The sequence below is a fragment of the Cervus elaphus genome, chromosome 2, assembly GCF_910594005.1.
Source record: "Cervus elaphus chromosome 2, mCerEla1.1, whole genome shotgun sequence".
NCBI lineage: Eukaryota > Metazoa > Chordata > Mammalia > Artiodactyla > Cervidae > Cervus > Cervus elaphus.
This window is the reverse complement of record NC_057816.1, coordinates 26,396,634-26,417,515: the sequence shown is the minus strand read 5'-3', so window position 1 is coordinate 26,417,515 and position 20,882 is coordinate 26,396,634. Positions and strand designations below refer to the sequence as shown.

The following is a 20,882-nucleotide window of genomic DNA, read 5'->3' as shown; positions in this document are numbered from 1 at the left end:
AAATGGTTTCACTCAACCTGCTCCCCAGGAAAAAAGACCTCCCCACCCTATCTTTTCTGAAGAAGTGCTCTGGTTCCTTTAAAACACAGACTTGTCAAGGGACACAAATAACTCCCTCACTCGCAGACGCAGACATCTCCAAAAAAAACACAATCAGCTGCCAAATAAAGGAGCTGATAGTATTCTGGCTGAGAAGGAAGCAGGTGGGAGAAAGAAGAAAATCCTTAATTGTACAAACTGGCTGTGGCTATGATCTCATCTAGGAAGCCCTACTCCTGCCTCACACTTTCCCTCAAAGCTGAGTCAGCCACCTGGTCGCTAGCAACAGGAGCCTTGAATGAGTCAACTTTTCAATGAGATGTCATCTCTCTCAGCATCTTCACTGGTTCAAAAAAAAAAAAAAAGTATCTGCTTTTCTGCGAAGAGTGAGCATAAACAGCAGCACTTGGTCTATTGTAAATTAGGTCAGAGCAATGAAAATCTTCTTGACTTTCTGTGGGATAATCAATGAGCCCGCTCTAATGAAACCATAAATCAGAAAAGGATTTACATAAACTGAGTCCCACTTGGCACCTCAACAAATAGCAAGTGATGGATTTTGCATTAAATTGTAAGAGCTACCTAACAACCCAATCAGTTACCAATAAATGTATCCCTCTGAAATTTCCAGTCAATCTTTAGTCTTTCTAAAGCATCCCAGCTGCAAATACACATATAGGCAAGAAAGCAGATAAATTAGAGGAGATCCTCTGATGGCACAATTCTAACAGCCGTTCGTGGCTGTCCGTGTATTAAAGTTTCCTGGGAATTTTACCAAAAGATAACTCTCTTATGACTAACCACAAAGAGAAATCTCAGCCTCAGTTGAAAACATGCCATGATCAGATACTTTTATATATCAGAAGGAACTAGAGGAGGGGTCAGCAAATGACGAGCTGCCACCTGTTTCTCAAAATAAACATTTAATGAAACACAACCACTAAATTGTGTATTTACCTATTGCCTAGTGGTTCAGCAGTAAAGAATCTACCTGAGATGCAGGAGTCACGGGTTCAACCCCTGGGTCAGGAAGATCCCCTGGAGGAGGGAATGGCAACCCACTCCAGTAATCTTGCCTGGAGAATCCCATGGACAAGGGGCTTGGTGGGCTACGGTCCCTGGAGTCGCAAAGAGTTGGATGCAACTGAGCAACTGAGTATGCACATTGCCTATGCTGCTTTCGCAATACAAGAGCAGGGATGAGTGGTTGCTATGGAAACCTTCTGACCCCACCAAAACCTGTGGCCCTTTGCAGAAACTATCTGTCAATGCTTATGCTAGAGAAAAGATGTAAAAAAGTAAAATATGATATAACCTGAACTAAACTGCTATGCTCCTGGGTTCTTAACTCTATTCTGAGGTAAATCAAAAAGACTGTAATATGTCTCACTGGATATGTGAGAATGCGGAGAAGACTTTGTGGTGGGTAGAAGTTCAAAACAAAAGCTATTAGTTTAACTGGACTTGTTTTGTAAGATTTGAATACATTTTAGATTCTACTAATCTATTTAATTCTTCCTGGGTAAGACGTTTCAGAGAGGAAGTAATATTTGATTCAGCTGATTTGAAGAAATAAGAATAAATTTGGAAGAGAGAAGAATTCCATCAAGAGGAAGGAAAACCATTTCTGCTCAAGAATTAATTAGCGGTTAAGTGTTAGTTGAAGCCTATTTTCCTTGCAGGAAGTAAAGTTGTATATAAATCTATGAGTAAGGATTCAGTATATGTCACCCTCTGGCAGAAAAGGGAATTGGCCCATGGAAAAAGCTTAAAAGAATTCTTTCCAAACCCACTCATAAGGGAAATGTAATAATAATGATAATAGTTATTAACATAATAATAGCCATTATTACAGGAAATGTTATCATTGTAGGAACCATCATTTATTGAATATTTATCATGCGCTAGTCATAATGCTAGCTGCTTATGCATTATCCTATTTAATCCCCACAACCATCCTATGAAGCACATAGATTATATCCTCCTTTTTCAACTGATAAGACTATAACCGAGGGCAATATATAAGATAAATACATTTCTGAGCAACAGAGTTTTGGACCCATGTTATTATTGTAATCACACTAGTCATTAAAACTTCGCCCCAAACCCACCTCCACCCAAAGCCCCATCGCCAAGCCCTCTTACCTCTGCAGACGCTGCAGCACTGATTCTCCGGGAGAATGTGATCCTTCTCTGAGCAGTTCAAAAGAGGGCATGCTTCCGTAATTTTTACTAAAACTCCACCCTGCAAGCCAAATAATCAGGAAACAAAACAATGTTCATATTTTGAGTTGATGATCCAAACATATAATGCTCATTGTTAAAAGCCTGTGGTGATAACAACCTACAATAATTAACAGTACTCGCAGGAATTCTACCATAATGCAAAGTCACAAATTAAATTGATAAGACCCCTGGAAGAGAAGGCAAATTTCCCTTTCTATAACAAAATAGCCTCAATTTCAACAAATGAGGTGGGGGTTTTTCTGTTTTGTTTTCATTTTAACAAATGGCTGTTGAGTATCTTCTGTGTAGCAGAATGTCACTGACAAGGCAGAGCTGATAAATTTTCAACAACTGACTGTTGCATGGGGGAACCCTAAAGTTAGCATTGGCTGATTTCTGTCATATAAACACCCTGACATTGTGAACCACTAACACTACATTACTGATTACAAAGTTGGGAGCTCTCATGAGCATTTATGAGACAGTTTCAAGACTGCACTGGATCACAAGCACTGTGAACCCAAAGATTAAGAAGACATCGTCCTTGCCCTTGATAAAAGCTTAAACTAGAAACCATAATAAAATACAGTAAGTCCTAAAAAAAAAAAAAAGTGCTCTAATCACGGTATGGCAAAGTATCATTTACTCAATATTAAAGGAAATCAACCATGAATATTCACTGCAAGGACTGTAGCTGAAGCTCCAATACTTTGGCCACCTAATACAAAGAATTGACTTATTGGAAAAGACCCTGATGCTGGGGAAGATGGAAGGCAAAACGAGAAGGGGGCGGCAGAAGATGAGATGGTTAGATAGCATCACCAACTCAATGGACATGAATTTGAGCAAACTCCAGGAGATGGTGAAGGACAGAGGAGCCTGGTGTGCTACATACAGTCCATGGGGTAGCAAAAAGTCAGACACATTAGTGACTGAACAAGAACAACAAATACATCATAGGAGAATAATTAATTCCACCAAAGTGGGAAGAAATTATGAAGAAGATGCCACATTTGAAGGAACTAAATAATGGAATAAGAAAGAAAACAGTTTCCCAGCAGAGGAAACAGATAAGAATCAAAGTATACAGATATTGAATTGAAAGTGGGTCAACTAGATGAACACTAGATTCTCCCTAGAAATAAATAAAACCACTTACAAAAAAATTTTAAATATTTGGCAGGTGCATCTTATGACCCTATTTCAGCGAAGGTCCTCTTTGTTGACATCACTAGTATCTATATTTAGTTTCACTCTGAATATTTAAAATTACGTCAATAATTACTCTAAAAGGCAGGATTTGAGAGTTCCTTATTTAATCTAAAATGTCCAGTTATTTTCTGTTCTCCCATTCTTAAAAGCATGGTTAAGTCAACGAAGAAGCAGCTCAAGGAGGGTGGGTCTCATTTAAGGCCGAAAGGTAATTCTCAACACAGATGGAGAGAAAAAGATGGTGCTGAGCCACCAGAAAGAATGGGGGAGATTCTGAGTTTTCTATCTCCAAGAGATGACTGTCATTCCAGTGGCCCCAGAATTCCCTGGTTTGGCAGGAATACCCATTCTATCAGGCACATCAACTCTAAAATATGAACATAAACATAACTTTAAATGTCAAATCTAAACTTAATTTCCAAGTACTGATCATATGGATTACTGGAACCATGGTTTCCTCCCCTTTCTCATAAATTTCAGAGAGCCCAGGCAGCCCAAACTCTACGACTCCTCCTAGTGTCCTTTGACCCTTTTCTTCTTCATTTCTTGATCTGTCCCAAGGCATCTAGATCTCATGTTTTTCTCCTGTCTTAAAATTGGCCCTAAGATTCTGAGAATCAATCCTGCTATTCAATCACAGTCCCCATTTTAGCTCTATTCCGTTCTCACCCTTCAACCCAGGCCACGCTGGATCACGCCTGGCCTCAACAGCCAGCACCAGTCTAAAGGCAGTTTGTCTGCCAGTTGTACCTCAGTTTCTACAACAGGGAGTCAAATCAACTGTTACAAGCCAACAGATGTTAATAACCTTGCTATCAGCAGCACTGAGTTGAATGCAAGGGAAAACACAACGCTTAAGTATGTACCATTGTTGCCTCTACTTCCATCCCTCAATATTAAAATATTTATTCATTATCTACTGCCTTCCCTGGGGGCTCAATGGTAAGAACACACCTGCCAATGTAGGAGACATAGGTTTGATCCCTGGGTCAGGAAGACTCCCTGGGGGAAGAAATGGCAACCCACTCCAGTATTCTTGCCTGGGAAATCCCACGGACAGAGGAGCCTGGCGGGCTGAAGTCCATGGGGTCCCTGAGCATGGATGCACCGCCTCCTTGCACAAACAAGAACGGCAAACTCTGCTGGATCCGTTTAATCAGTTCACTGTGCCCATCCCTCACCTTGGCTCATCTCTCAACCCTCAGAGGGTCCCTGAGGGCACTGGAGCCTCTTTGCAGGGAGCCAGAAGTTACCTCCAAGTTCCACATTGTCAACCCCCACAGCCCAAAGCCACTGGAGGTTCTTTACTTCAGAGGGAGACAATGGCTGGGGTAACATTTACACTCCAGAACCCCACCAGAATCAGGGTGCCTCTAACCTTTCACCTAAAATTGCACCTTTGCTGAATTTCCTGCCTGCCCTAGCCTGAATCCCCCACACCCTTACTGCTTCCTCCCAGGAGCACTGCCTTAATAAATCGCTTGTACTTAATCCTGAGCTCAGGGTCTGCTTCTGGCTGAATCTAAACTAAGACGGTAAGATAAATTTCACTCTCGCTGTTGAAAAATTAAACTGTTAAAAGAGATTATCTGTAGGTGGTGAGATTCTGGAGTGATTTTCTCTTACTTTCTTATACATCCTTCCTCTAAATTCCAAATTTTATATCTTGAGTATATATTTGCTTTTATTTTAAAAAGCAATATTAAAACTGCTACAGAGGCTTTTTAAAAATAATCACTCATGAAAGGTTCTTTTTTATATATAAAAATTTCCTTTGACTGCTGATTAAATCAGTCAACAATTCCAAAAAACCTTCAATGTACTTAATGAGTAAGATCATAGTTCCAAATGTTCAAATAGAGATAAAAACCCTTTGCTTGAATTTGAAAATAATATGCACTGTGACTCTAGTAACATAAGTGCCACCAAATCCATTCAGTTCAGCCACACAATTTGGTATACACCTTTAACTTTATTTTCATACTCTAATAAGCATCTGATTAATAAATAAATCCTCCTGATTGTGGTAGGTTATTTTATGACCTTTGCAACTCAGCATTGGTGGGGAAATATAATTCATCCATTCTTTCTCATTTAGAGTGACTGTCACCATGTCACTGATCAAATATAAACACTTCCAAGCTCTTTACTAATAACTATGCTTAAACTTGAATTTCTAATAACATACAGAACTCACATCTTTAAGGGAAAAAAAAAAAAAACTTATACTAGCCTAAAAACTGTTTCAGGGCAATACTGCACAAAGCTGACTGAGATTGCGAGGAGAGTTTATTCATCTTGATTTAAAAAACAACAGGGGAAAAAAACAAACAAACAAACACAGTATGTTAACTTCCGAAATCACTTGGTGAAAATCTTTAAAACAAAACTTAGTTTCTTATCTAACTGGTAGTGCTGAAGCTTTGAAATGATCCCAGGAAAATGAAATGCATGGACTGCCAGGCAGCCTTTTGTCAACTAGGGATCTGCATTTGAACCACAGAACACAAGAAATTATTTGAGTAATTATTTGTTCAATTCTCCCAAGGATACCACTGACACAGTACCATTTTAGATGTCTAGGAAAGAAGTTAATTCATCACATACAGCAGGTACCTTAGGGCATTAGGGCTTAAATCTTGCAAAAGGCTGTCCGAGAGAGACCGGAGGCGCTCCCCTCCTAGACCCATCACCCTCTTTCCCTCCTGACAACATCCATTAAATGTGTCCCAAAGCTCTTCTCTGGCCTTTTATAAATGCTACCCTTTATCAAGGGAATCAATGAGCCATAGCCTGACCAATCTGGTATTCTCAAATAGACTGAAAGCATTCATTCAATCTTTCTAAATCTACTTTTTTACAATTCAAAAATGAGAATTACTTCCAAGTAAATCCAACACCATCAGGACTAGCAGTAAAGAGGCTGAGAGAGGAGCCTGGAGATTCAGACCACACAGGTTGAGAAACCAGCTGGTTCCCTTACTAGCTATGGGACTTTGCTCCCATGTGCCTCAATTTCCTCATCTGTAAAGTGGGAACGACAATGCTACCCACCCCATAGGGTTATTATGAAGTTTTATTAAATAAAGTTTCAAAGGTTTTAAATAGTGTTTAGAAAATACTACATACTCAGGAGATGTTAAGTGTAATTGTCAGTGATGCTTCTCTTTGTGCGTAATTATATAGTAGATAATGATAGAAAGACAATAAATGAAGAAAGCCATGGATTTTTAATAGAGGATGAAACCACTCACAGGCACATATACCACACGTGCAAAGAGAATAACCTGTCTGCCCCAACTTCTTCCTAAGTTGTAAAAAAAAAATAAGAAAGCAAAAAGCAGTAAAAGATGAAGCAGAACAGGGTGAACACCTACAGTGTTCAATCACAACGCTAAGTGCCTATCCAGTACACTGGCATTTAAACCCACACGCGTCTCTTCGAAAGGTCTCCAACAGTGTCTGCCCTGAGTCTCTCTGATGATAACAGAGACTGAATCACACTTATGACCCTTGTCAAGATCACCCGCTACTTGTGTGCAATATGTGAAGGGGGCTGCTGGCTGTGAGTGACAGCCACAGGCTGGATACTGGGACCATCAGCTGAGTGGGTAAAATTGCTCTAGTCATCCCAGCTTCCCTTGAGGGGGAAGAAAAACGTCAGGGTGTTAGAATCTAAATCATCTTCTCTCCCCACAAAGTGAGCCAATCTACAGAGAATGTGACATATGTCTCCTATTCAGGAAGGACATGTACGGTCATGTGGAATAAGAAGAGCTCACATGTGTTGAGGGCTTACTTTGCACCAGCCAAGCTCATCACACGCTTTCATGATCCACTCATCTGATCCACTCAACACCCCGCATGGTAAGGTGCCAGCCCGAAGTCAGGGCCCACCCACCCACCCCTAGATCTGGAAGCTTCCATGGCTGACTGAGACACCACGGAGCCCTCACTGTCGCACCATCCTTGCCTCTGCTGCAGACTAAGGAGGCCCCCACACGGAGCCCCCTGTCCCAGAAGGACCACAGCTGCATATCCACCAGATGGCCTCGAACCAAGGAATCGCTGCCATTCCCGGAGGCAACCAAGAAAGCGTGAATGGAAAACACAATAGATAAGTTCAAGGGACTTAGCCCCTGAGGTAGAGTCTGGTCAGTGAGAGACAGGACATAGGAAAGAGCTTCCCCCACCACCCCAGAAACTCCCCATAAAGAACTAGATTTGAGCTCCCCAAGAGTTTCTGTGGGTCTCTAAATGCCTCCCTCTCCTCAACCTTTCAAATACATCCATTTCTTTTTGCCAGCGATATGACAAAAAGCCAATGAAATGCCGTAAATGTGACAAAACGCACATGAAATGCTTGGAAAGTGGGTCTATTCTGAGACATGTGGTTCCAGCCAGCCTCCCTGAAGATGCCCCACAGAACCAGCCATGCCTCGCTGTGGGGCTGCAGCTGCTCGGGAAGGCACCCGCTTGTATCTGCTCCCCTCTCTCCCATCTTTCCCTCTGTCTCTCACTCCCACGATCTAGGACAGCATCCCACCTAAGTAACTGCCTGGCTAGCTCCCACCTTCATCCAGCAGACCTCCTCAGAGAGGTCTTCCCAGACCACCTCAAAGCTCTCTCTCCCTTTAACCTGCTCTGTATCTTTATAGAATTTGACATCAGAGTTGACCCTTGAACAATGCAGGAGTCAGAGACAGCAACCCTCCACACCATCTAAAATTGACGCATAATTTGTAGTCAACCCTCTGTATCTGTGTATCCACGGTTCTGCATCCAGGAATTCAATCAAGCACAGATAGTGTAGCATCACAGTATTTACTACTGGAAAAGTGGACCTGAACAGTTCAAACATGTGTTGTTCAAGGCTCAGCTGTATCTTGTATATCTATTTGTTTATATCTTACTGTCTATCTCCCCACCAGACTGCAAATTCTCTAAAGGCAAGGGCTTTGTTTTGTTCACTGTTGTTCAACCAGTATCTAACAGCATGCCGATAAGCCGCACTTGCTCACTGCATGTTTGTTGAATGATTTACTGAATGAGATCTATGGTTCCACAAATCTAACCTCGAGGAATACATGAGAGGGGGCAGGCAGGAGACAGGCATTTTCGAACACTGTCTCAGACACTTTATCCACAGCTCATATCACAGACTAACTGCCCCAACACCTAATCAAAACCTTTCCCCAGAGCCAGCGGACAAGCTCCCTGACTCATGGTAGCTGCTAGATCCCTTCCCCTTCTCACTTCCTTCCCTGACCATCTTTCCCAAGACCACGTGATCCACAGCTGACCACAGGCTAACCACACAATGACAGTGGCTGAGAACTCCCCATCCTGGACTCCAACCCAATGAGAGTCTTTCCCCGCCTTGGGCCAATATGCTCCATTTCAGAACCCTACCTAAAGCCCACATCTCCTTCCCAACAAGTAATGGGAACTGTAAGATTGAAACTTACTCTGCATTCCCGACAGCTCTTGCTTAAGATCCGCTGGCCTTCTGCGAGAACTTTTCCTCCATAGATACATTTTGCTGTAATAAAACAGAAAAGCAGATCAGGTAGACATACTATGGAACAAAATGACCTCCAAGGCACTGTCCAACTCCAATAGAGTCCACAGAACATAAATACTCTAAGCAACACAAATCTCTGTACATGTCTAGAGCAAGACATGGAAATAGTATGGGAATAACTGCTGAATCCCCTATCAGACTGTCATCTTGATTATGTTTGCCATGAGTCCTTCACACCAAGATTATACAACTATTTCCTTGCTGCAGCTGCTGAAGGACTAGAGAATGAACTGCTGAGGTCAGTGTTAAAACAAGGAAGAAATGGTTGTCATCACCACGGCGTATAAAAGTAGTAGCTTTGATTCAGCTACTCCAGCCATAAAATGAGTGACTGGATGAAAAGGAACTCACATACATTCCATTCATCAGGACCTCAGTCACTATGCAGAAGAACACATTTTTCCCCTTTGTAATCATACAAAGCACATGTCTTCAGCTTATCTGTTCCCAAGAAGCTCAGAAAAGAAACACAAGTCTGTACAATGCTATACCAATGCACTAGAGAGATTGCCTTTGGAAAGGTGAGCTTAACAGGCTAATAGGGAAGGGAGGGAGGAGAGATGGGTCTTGGAAAAAAAAGTTAACAGAGAAGCATAAATGCTGACCCACTTTTAAGCAACTGCAGAATATGTTTAATTTGATATGATCCTAATGTGTCTCTGTCAAATTCTCCAGTCACATCAACAGGAACAAGGAAGCAACACCCTTGTGTTGTAGCAAGTGCTACTTACCAGCAGGCTGTTGTTAGATTCTGGGTGAACAATACCCCCTCCCCTGCACAATGAGGATCCTTCCAGCCCTACTCCTCAGGAGAAGAAAAACTGAAGACGAGCACTCTAAGAGATCTCCACCACTAATTCACTGTCTTACCAATACCACCGCATCTCTCAGAGCCTCCATTTCTGTATCTGTTAAAAATAGGTAAATTCAATTTGATAGTTTCTTAGTTCTACCATCTTCAGACTCATGGAATGTTCAGGTAGGTAGGCACCTTAGCAAACAACTCATGCAACTCTTTCTTTTTGACCACAGGAAGAAGAAAGCTCAGAAACATTGCTTTACTTAACATCATTATCCCACAGCAGATACTGTGGTAGGGAACCCAGATCTCCCTCCATGGCCAAAGGTCACATTCCTGAAACTGTCATGATAGGTGATGACCAACAGCTCTCAGCTGAACAGATTGCACATGTGCCCTTGTGCAAAGTCAAGAGCCCTTCCCAGGGCAGCCCACATCCAATGGGTGGTTGATGAAGGTATTGCAAAGCCTGAAGGTCTTCCAGCTCCAGAACTTCTTGAGGAATGACTGAGGCATTTGTTGTAACTACACTGCAGTTCAACCTCTCCTGCCCAATTCTGTCTCTTTCACTATCTCATTCCCACCCTAGAACTGATCTTGAACTTCCTCATAAAGTACAACCAAATCTCCATTTCAGAGTCTGTTTCCTCTAAGAACTTGCCCTGCAACAACACATACCTGACTCAAATCTGTGCGTCTCTAGTATCTGCTTTCAGTGAATGGCATTAGTATCCACCCCAGCCCCCCACCCACACCCCACGACACGGGGTCCTTTGAACCCCTCTCTTTCCTCAACCCCATGTCCAATCAGTATTCAAATCCTAGCCAGGCCTCCTCTTCAAGTTTCTCAAGTCAACCAACTTCTCTCCATCCCCATCATCTGCCCCCAGCTGTCATCTTCACTCAAACCATCCCTCCTCTTCAGTGGAGTAGAAAACTTCCTAACCTGTCTTCCCTGTTCTGGTCTAATCTTACCCAGTTCTTCCCCATACAACCATCAGACATATTTTAGGTACAAATAGGAGGCTCTGCTTCAAAACCATTATGAATTGCTCACACCCTCAGAATTTAATTCAAATTCCTGAAGGCAGCATGCAAGGCCATCCCTGCAGTTCCTCCTTATCCCTTAGGTTTCACCAATTCCTTCTCGCTCACCCTCCCTCTGAAACTGCCAAACACTCCACCTCCACTGAGACTCCAGCCACGCTCTCTTCTGTTTCGGGATGTGCACACACTGCTTTCTTCAGAACACTCAGTCCCATGCGCCTGTTGCTGGTAACCTTCTGTCCTATATACCCATCAATTTCACCTTAATCCTGACATTCCCCCTAAGAAGTTTTTTTTATTTTTTTAACCTCAAGCACTGGAGAACCGTCCTCATCCTGTGTTTCTCTGGTACCCTGGACCTCGCCCTAACAGAACATATATCGCATTTTATCTCTGTTGCCCCAATGAGGGTAGGATCTATGTCTATTCATAATTTTATCCCTAGCCCCAAGCTCCATGCCTCTCTGGGCTTAATGTTAGTAACAATAATTTTAGAATTAATGAGCCTCCTAAGTAGCAAAAAAAAGAGGCATTTGCTGATTCCCAGATGAGAGTTCTTCCTGCTATTCAATGCTATTCCAAACATTAAAAACAGATACTAAGGTTTTCAGAGCAAAACCAACTACAAAGTAGAAAACCAATACAATTTTCTAGATAACTCCCTTCCTTGCCTCATTAAAACAATTATCCCTGAACATCTTTTATGCCTCAATTTTCTAGATAAATCAGTTGCCTCTGACTCATTGGTCCTAATGAGGATGTGGATTCCCAAATGTGCTTACATGGGGAGACCACACTTCCAAGGGCCTGAAATTCCTGCCTAATAAACTCCCACGCTCCCAAACGCAGCTGCTGCCAACTTGGCAAGATGGCTTACTCCGAGTGACAGTTGTGCTAAATACACTGCTGTCAAACCTGCCATCTGCTCCTTGGCCCAGGCTGGGACACAAAGACAAGACCTCCCTTCTCATTTTGCACCTTGCCACCCCCACGATGCTATGATCACACTTGCTACCCTGCCTGAAGACATTTGCCTGATTTCTCTTGTCCTCTAATTGACACTCGTCCCAGATCTTCAATCTGAACACAGGAGTGTCTTACAGTTTACATTCAAACCACACATAGGGACACATCGATCCCTCAAATTTACAGATCTGGTGTAAAAACTAAGTATCCACTGAACTTCCTGTCTTCACATATACATGTGCATGCCTGCTAAGTCATGTACGACTCTTTGCCACTCCACAGACTGTAGCCTGCCAGGCTCCAATGTCCATGGGATTTTCCAGGCAAGAATACTGGAGTGGGTTGCCGTTTCCTTTTCCAGGGGGTCTTCCTGACCCAGGGACCAAGCCCAAGTCTCCTGCTTGGCAGGCATGTTCTTTACCATTGAGCCACCATCCTCACATAAAGGGGCTGCAAAAGACAGGATGGCTGATGTGCTTCAGCCATTCACAACCTTGGCACCAACACAAGATGTGTACATGATTATGATATCAAAAAGTGTCTACGGAATTAGCTTAGGACAGTTCAGCATCACCACTGAGGTCACAAGAATTTCCCCTGATTTCTCATCTTTGCCCACTTCTCTGATGGTGCCCCTCCGTCCCCCTCTGTATCCCTAACACCAGCCCTCACCATCCAACCTCTTGACTTACCGCCAAAAGGCTTATTTTTGACGTCTGAGGAAATTCAAACAGAAGGTGAGTCAGGCTCCGATGCCTGTGGCTGGGGCATTTGGGACTCCGTTCCAACAGCTCTTGGTATGAGTGGAAATGTAAATGGATACCTGAAGCCCTTCACACCACACTGGGGACATGCAAACAAGACTATTTCACAGTGTCTGACCACGAAATTGAAACCCCGCACCAACACACATTTCTTCATGATGTCAGAAACAAATGTACTGGGGGTTTAGAGAAATAGGCAGCTGTATCTTTTTGCACCCAGACACCAGGCCCTTCAAATTCAAACCTGATTTCCCTAGGACAGTGCATGGACACTTTTTGCCATTTGGGTGGACACCAACTAAACAACAGACAGGCACCACGTGGCACTCCTGTCAGATGCGGACGTGAGGTTGCTCTGTCTTTATTTAGATATTTGCACCCTGCACACACACTACCATCCCTTGGCACTCGGTGGCTAAGAACATCAAAATCAACCCTCCGTGTTGCACTTTAAAGGAGAGCGGCAGATCAGAAAGTCTAAACACCCAAAGAGCCAACCTCACTCGTTCACAGACATGGCTTCAGGTACTGCTTCTCAGAGCAAGACACCCACATCAAACCCATTCTCTCTCAGGCATCTCCAACATTTCTGAAACCATTTCTTCCACCTGCTTTATTTCTGTTAATCATACTAGGAGTCTCCTGTGTGCTCTTGTTCAATACCTGGCAAATTCTGGCTTATAGATGCTCTGTCTCTGATTCAGTTATCTCAAAAAAAAAATTGCTTATGGAGTACCTACCATGGGCCAGGTCCTTTGGCTATCACTCACATTGATCCCTTCCTTTTCATCTCTCCAGGCAGTGCCTGTCAGCTGGCTTCATCACCTTTACCTGCAGAATGCCTGAATCCCACACTCAGCTCCCTGTCTGCAGCTCTCCCCATGAAGTGACTTTTGTCAAAGCATTTCTTTGATTATGCCACAACCCTGCTTCAAAATCTTGCTTTTGAGCCCCCAGATAAATGCTGTGTTTACTTCATGATTCTGTATCTGCAATCCCCTTTGGCAGTGTGTTCTTACCTACCTTGTCCACATGGAAAACTCCTATTCATCTGTCCATACCCTACTCAGCTGTGCCTTCCCTGTGCCACCTCTGCATTTCACATAGTATGCATGCTGCACAATACTCCTATAACGAGATGGTGCAAATATCTCCCTGGATAGCATGTGGTAGAGGAGACAGTTAAAAGCATTAGCTCTGGAGCCAGATGGCCTGAGTTTTATTTTGGTTCAGCCAAGGCTGAGAGACCTTGGAAAAGTTAGTCCTCCTCTCTGGGTTTCACCTCCTCATCTATAAGATAGGGATCATAGTGGAACCAATGCCATGGGGTTGTTGGAAGAATTACATGAATTAATGACCATAAGAAGGCTTAACACAGTGTCTGACATAGAATGAATGATCCACTTTTCCCCACTGCTGTGCCCAGAGATAAGAACAGAGGTGGGAGAAGAACTTCAATAAGGATAACTAAAGGAATTCAATGAAATATGAACATCATCATTCATCCCCTGAAACACCTTTGCAGCTTATTTCTACTTCTCACCCACAGAAACCCTCTACTATCAAATAGACTATCTCCCTCTCCTTCTACCACTTCTTTTCCTTTCAAATACTGTCGTGGAAAGCTCAAGATTTCCTCTCCATCCTTTCCCTTCTCTCTCATCTCTGATAGCTCCCCCAAATCTATCCAAAAGAATACCGATTCTTACTTCATGCTATATGACACTTTTTAGGTCCATCCACATCTCTACAAATGATCCAATTTCATTTCTTTGTACAACTGAGTAATATTTCATTGTGCATATGGACCACATCTTCTTTGTCTGTCCCTCTGTTGATGGCCACTGAGGTTGCTTCCATGTCCTGGATATTGTAAACAGTGCTGCAATGAACATTGGGCCCAGGGAACTCTGCTTGACGCACTGTGGGGATCTGAATTGGGAGAAACTCCAAAAGGGAGAGGATATATATCTAGGGGCTGCAAAAGACATCAACACAATGGCTGATATACATATATATATGGCTGATTCATTCTGCTGTGTGGTAGAAAGACAACAGTATAAAACAACCATACTCTGAAAAAGTTAACCACACACACAAAAAAGATTCTAGGACACCACGGCCCAGAGATTCTGATTTAGCAGGTCAGAGTGGGTCCCTAGGACCCTCAAGAAGGTATCTCAAGAAGTTCACTAGGGTGATTCTAATGAGTAGCTAGGTATGTTCAATTCCTTGATTAGAGCAGACACCCAAGAAATGTTTGAGGGATGAAACTCCTGCACCACTTTCTGGACTTCCATGCCCACAGCTAAGGAATCTAGAAGGCTCTCTGGAGTTTACCTTGAGGCACTCCAAAAAGATGAAGAGCCTAGTATCAGGAATTATGAAAACTACCTTGGTCTTGGAGATGGCCTGATTTGTTGGGCCTTTTCATCACAAAAAAAGGACAAAGTACTTTTTTCAGGCAATGAGTTGAGATATGAACACTTAGACCAAGTTCTTTCCTGTTTCCACATGGATGCCCTCATCTGTAAGCGCTGCAGCTCCTGAAGCCATGATAAGAGGATGAACGTTTGGTAAGTGAGCAGATGAAACAATCTGCTTTCATGTATCGGCTCTTGAACCAAATCAGTGCTTTTTCTCAGAGACCCTAGGACACTACCCCACCCAAACCCAGAGAGGAGCTTAGGAAATTTTATCTGAAAGGGACAACTAAAGGAAGTATTTTCCATCCTTTATCTGATGTGGAGATATCTGAAAACTTCTGTGTATTTTTGAATTAGAGTTTTCATTTTATATATATATATATATATAAACATTAAACTATATATTAACATATATATATATATTTGCACCCTGCAGTACATGCTTTATATATATATTTGCACCCAGGAGAGGAATTGCTGGGTGCATATGATAACTGAGTAGTGTTCTTAATCATTTATTTGTATTACCATCTTATTAAACATCTTAAACTACTGATCAGAGTTGCTGAGAAAATTTGTACTACCTAGCTAAATGGTTATCAATTCCAAACAAAGGCAAAAAACATACTGATAGTTTAGCTAGCTCATTTATCAGCATCTTGGTACAATCAGGTAAGCTTGCTGAAAAGCTTTTTTTAAACTTAAAACTCTCCAACAAATTAAAGAAAAATGACTATACCACACACTTCTAGTGAGAGGACAATCTGATGATACGTAATAAGAACTTTGAAAATGTCAGGTTCTTGGCCCAATAATTCTACTTTGGAAAATTCAAGGAACATGTGAAATAAAAAATATGGTCTCACAAAATATGTTAAAGTGAATGTGAAGGTGTTAGTCATTCAATCGTGTCTGATACTTTGGAACCACATGGACTGTAGCCCAGTAGGCTCCTCTGTCCATGGAATTCTCCAGGCAAGAATACTGGAGTGGAGTCGGTGGAGAAGATCTTCTCCAAAAGATCTTCTTGAGCCAGGGATTGAACCCAGGTCTCCCGCACTGCAGCCAGAGTCTCTACCGTCTGAGCCACCAGATTTTGAAAATATCAGTCTCTTGGCCCAATAATTCTACTTTACAGAATTCAAAGAAAATATAAAATACAAAAATGTGGCCTCACAAAATTGAATAATGATTTACAATAATGAAAAGTGGGAAACAACCTAGTTACCCAACAATTGGGGAATAATTAAGTTATGCAAAACCAAACAGTAGAACACTATGAAGCTCTTTAAAGTGAAGTTCATACAGTTTTTAAAAGCATAAAAATATACTTAAGTGATAATGGCAAATCAATAAAGTAGGCTAAAATTATCTATACAATAAGAACTCAACTGTCCACAAAATAAAAGTTTTTAAAAAATGAAATCCATTATGATCTCAAGTGTTTGTTTTCAAGCGGTGGCATTATGGGTAATTTTCCATCTTTATCTTTACCCTTCTCTGTGATTTCCAATATACAATGACACAGAACAGCTGAAAGGCTCACCTATGTCCATGTCCAAATTACATCTGCCAAGAGACAGCATTTACAGATCCATGGAGCTCAAGATAATAGATTAAAAATACCTCATGGTTTTTAAACAAATCCCTAATAGATTCTCAACTTATTCCTCTGCTATTATATAGAATACATCAAGATAGAAAAATAATCTATACATATTATTCTAAAAACTATCTTTCCATCACGGAATCAAACTATAATCTCAACATCTGGGCCCTTGATCTATCCATGACTTCCGAAAGTGCTTGGAATAAAAACTAGAAAGTTTCTTTTAGATTAACTTGGAGTAAGCCCTCCAGAGTAGTGGATGTACCATATGAACTATAAAAAGAAGACATTTTTCAAAGTTCCTTTTGAAAGGATATAGAAAAAGATTGGGCTGGTACAACCAGACTGGCTATCTGCATTCCCACTGTCATATTAGGGGACATGCTGTTCTTGGCAAAAAGTTACTGTTTTGAGGATCTAGTAATGATGGTGTTTTCTGGCAGAGAAACGATTTTGAAAATTAGCCATCAGATGGCACATTTCTAACTTAAACTTTCCTTTTTCAGTGAAGAGCTTATGGTCTGATAAAAAGACTAAAGGCTCTGTAGTCAGACAGAATTTGCTTTATATTTCACCTCTGTCACTTACTAGCCTTGCAAACTTGTTAAGTTATCTTCCCTAAGCTTCCTATAAATAGTGATAATAACAATCCCCCCCCACCCCCCGCAAATGTTCCAGTGAGGACTCAATAATAGAATGAAACCACTTAACACAGTATCTGACACATACCATACCAATTATTCTAAATGACAGCTTTAATTCTTCATGCTTGCCTCAGTGTTCATTTCACCATTTCATTTGAAATAGTGTCCTCTGTAATACAGAGGGAAAAGGATTTTTAAATCATTGCATAATTTGGACAAGCCAACTTTGAAGGAAATTGTCCTAATATTTTAACTGAAGTTCAATCTTGAAATTCCTAACAAAGGCCCTTTAATAATAGGAAACCTGACTAAAATCTCAGATAGCCAAAACACAGAGCATGGGCCTTACCTTGAGCAATCAAAATGAGTGGACCAGGGGCTTCCTTGGTGGTGCAATGCAGGGGACAGGGGTTTGATCCCTGGTCTGGGAAGATGCCATAGGCCACAGAGTAACTAAGCCTGGGTGCCACAGCTACTGAAGCCCACGCAACTAGAGCCTGTGCCCCACAACGAGAGAAGCCACCCTGATTTGAGAAAGGCCACACACAGGAGCGGAAGCCAAACACAGCCATGAATAAATGCTTAAGAAAAAAATGAGGAAATCAAAGCACATGGAGCCTTGGAGTCATGACTTCACAGATCAACTCCACCTACCCCCAGCTGTTTGATTCTGGGCAACTGACTTAATCCTTGTCAATGCCAGTTCCCTGTATGAAAGAATGGAAAGAATAGTAACTAAGGTTGATGTGAGGATTAAGGGGGGAAAAAAAAAAATATATATATATATATAGAGAGAGAGAGAGAGAGAGCCTATGTAAAGTGTCTGCACATCCCAAGTAATCAATTGCTAGTATTGATATTTCATCAATGTTGCTCAGTTGGGGGTCTGAAAAAAAGGAGAATAAATCCATCTCGAAGCACTGAGGGCCACCCTGACCCTCTGTCAGTACTTACGTCGGCAGACCTTACAACACTGGCCGGCGATGTGCACGGGGAGCGAGTCTGGAGAGCAGTTGAGCGGGGGACAGGACATCCTTCGGCATTCCACAGCCCCGCTCTGAGGAAGGAAAGGCAGGAAAAGGCATCTCAGCAGCGGTGACCTCAGTAGGACAAAGCTCACATTCCATCCCAGAAACTTCACCAGGAAAACAGAAGTAGTGTGAGGAGGTCCTGGGGCTTCCCAGGCGACTCTAGTGCTAAAGAACCCTCCTGACAAAGCAAGAGACCCAAGAGATGCGGCTTCTATCCCTGTCAGGAAGATCCCAGAGGAAGGCATGGCAACCCACTCTACAAATAATTTTCTCCAACCCATATAAAACCATGCCACCTCAATTACTTTTCTGGTATACATCACTGGCTTCATTCTACTTGCCCATCAGACTGAACAGATTAGAAAGAAAACAAAAGCCTATTTTTACAAGAACATTAGTAACACCTTTTGCAGACCCTGAAATCACTGTTTAAGCACTAACAATCGTTTTAAATTTCTGAAGACAAACAATGGCATTCTTTAGACACTTATCAAATAATTTCAGCTGGATAGGGTTTACATACTAATGTGGGGTGAGGGTGGGGGTTCTTTAATTCTCCAAAACAGATTAAATTGTAGATATAAATAATGGATAATCTGAGAGTCAGGGGGTCCTGCAATTCTTTAAAACAGAAAATGGATACCTTGTAAAATACAATGAAGACACCTAGAAACTAATTAACCTCCTTTTAAAATGTATGGTAGCAGAGAAAAGCTGTGACTGAAGTCAGCCACTTAGTTCAGTTCAGCTCAGTTGCTCAGTCGTGTCTGACTCTTTGTGACCCCAAAGACTGCAGCACACCAGGCCTCCCTGTCCATCACCAACTCCTGGAGTTTACTCAAATGCATGTCCATTGAGTCAGTGATGCCATCCAATCATCTCATCCTCTGTCGTCCCCTTCTCCTCCTGCCTTCAATCACTTCCAGCATCAGGATCTCTCCAAGGAGTCAATTCTTCTCATGAGGTAGCCAAAGTATTGGAGCTTCAGCTTCAGCATCAGTCCTTCCAATGAATATTCAGGACTGATTTCCTTCAGGATGAACTGGTTGGATTTCCTTGCAGTCCAAGGGACTCTCAAGAGTCTTCTCCAACACCACAGTTCAAAAGCACCAATTCTTCAGTGCTCAGCTTTCTTTATAGTCCAACTCTCACATCCATACATGACTATTGGAAAAACCATAACCTTGGCTAGATGGACCTTTGTTGGCAAAGTAATGTCTCTGCTTTTTAATATGCTGTCTGCTGCTGCTGCTGCTAAGTCGCTTCAGTCATGTCCAACTCTGTGCGACCCCATAGACGGAAGCCCGCCAGGCTCCTCCATCCCTGGGATTCTCTAGGCAAGAATACTGGAGTCGGTTGCCATTTTCTTCTCCAATATGTTGTTTAGGTTTGTCATAACTTTTCTTCCAAGGAATAAGGGTCTTTTAATTTCATGGCTGCAGTCACCATCTGCAGTGATTTTGGAGCCCAAAAAAATAAAGTCTGACACTGTTTCCCCATCTATTTGCCATGAAGTGATGGGACCAGATGCCATGATCTTAGTTTTCTGAATGTTGAGCTTTAAGCCAACTTTTTCACTCTCCTCGTTCACTTTCATCAAGAGGCTCTTTAGTTCTTCTTCACCTTCTGCCATAAGGGTGGTGTCATCTGCATATCTGAGGTTGTTGATATTTCTCCCAGCAATCTTAATTCCAGCTTGTGCTTCATCCAGCCCAGCGTTTCTCATGATGTACTCTGCATATAAGTTAAATAAGCAGAGTGACAATATATAGCCTTGACGTACTCCTTTCCTGATTTGGAACCAACCTGTTGTTACATGTCCAGTTCTAATTGTTGCTTCCTGAACTGCATACAGGTTTCTCAAGAGGCAGGTCAGGTGGTCTGGTATTCCCATCTCTTGGAGAATTTTCCACAGTTTGTTGTGATCCACACAGTCAAAGGCTTTGGCATAGTCAATAAAGCAGAAATACATGTTTTTCTGGAACTCTTTTGATTTTTCCATGATCCAGTGGATGTTGGCAATTTGATCTCTGGTTCCTCTGCCTTTCCAAAATATAGCTTGAACATCTGGAAGTTCTCTGTTCATGTTCTGTTGAAGCCTGGCATGAAGGATTTTGAGCATTACTTTGCTAGTGTGTGAAATGAGTGCAATTTTGCAGTAGTTTGAACATATTTTGCCATTGCCCTTCTTTGGGATTGGAATGAAAACAGATCTTTTCCGGTCCTGTGGCCACTGCTGAGTTTTCGAAATTTGCTGGCATACTGAGCACAGCACTTTCACAGCATCATCTTTTAGGATTTGAAATAGCTCAACTGGAATTCCATCACCTCTACTAGCTTTGTTTGTGGTGATGCTTCCTAAGGCTCACTTGACTTTGCATTCCAGGATGTCTGACTCTAAGTTAGTGATCATACCATCATCATCATCTGGGTCATGAAGATCTTTTTTATATAGTTCCATGTATTCTTGCCACCTCTTCTTAATATCTTCTGCTTCTGTTAGGTCCATACCATTTCTGTCCTTATTGTACCCAG

At 42.1% G+C, this 20,882-nt stretch overlaps 1 protein-coding gene across 2 annotated transcripts in view; it reads right to left on the bottom strand.

Annotated features, from left to right (window-relative positions):
• The window catches only part of NELL1 (neural EGFL like 1), a 1,027,621-nt gene that overhangs the window by 745,440 nt on the left and 261,299 nt on the right, over positions 1 to 20,882 (bottom strand). For both annotated transcript variants that reach the window (XM_043875125.1, XM_043875116.1), the window contains exons 9-11: positions 18,271 to 18,373; positions 8,946 to 9,019; positions 2,185 to 2,284 (exon numbers count right to left, since the gene is read on the bottom strand). In XM_043875125.1, the coding sequence (XP_043731060.1) occupies positions 2,185 to 2,284; positions 8,946 to 9,019; positions 18,271 to 18,373 (277 nt within the window). The remainder of the gene's footprint in view (positions 1 to 2,184; positions 2,285 to 8,945; positions 9,020 to 18,270; positions 18,374 to 20,882) is intronic.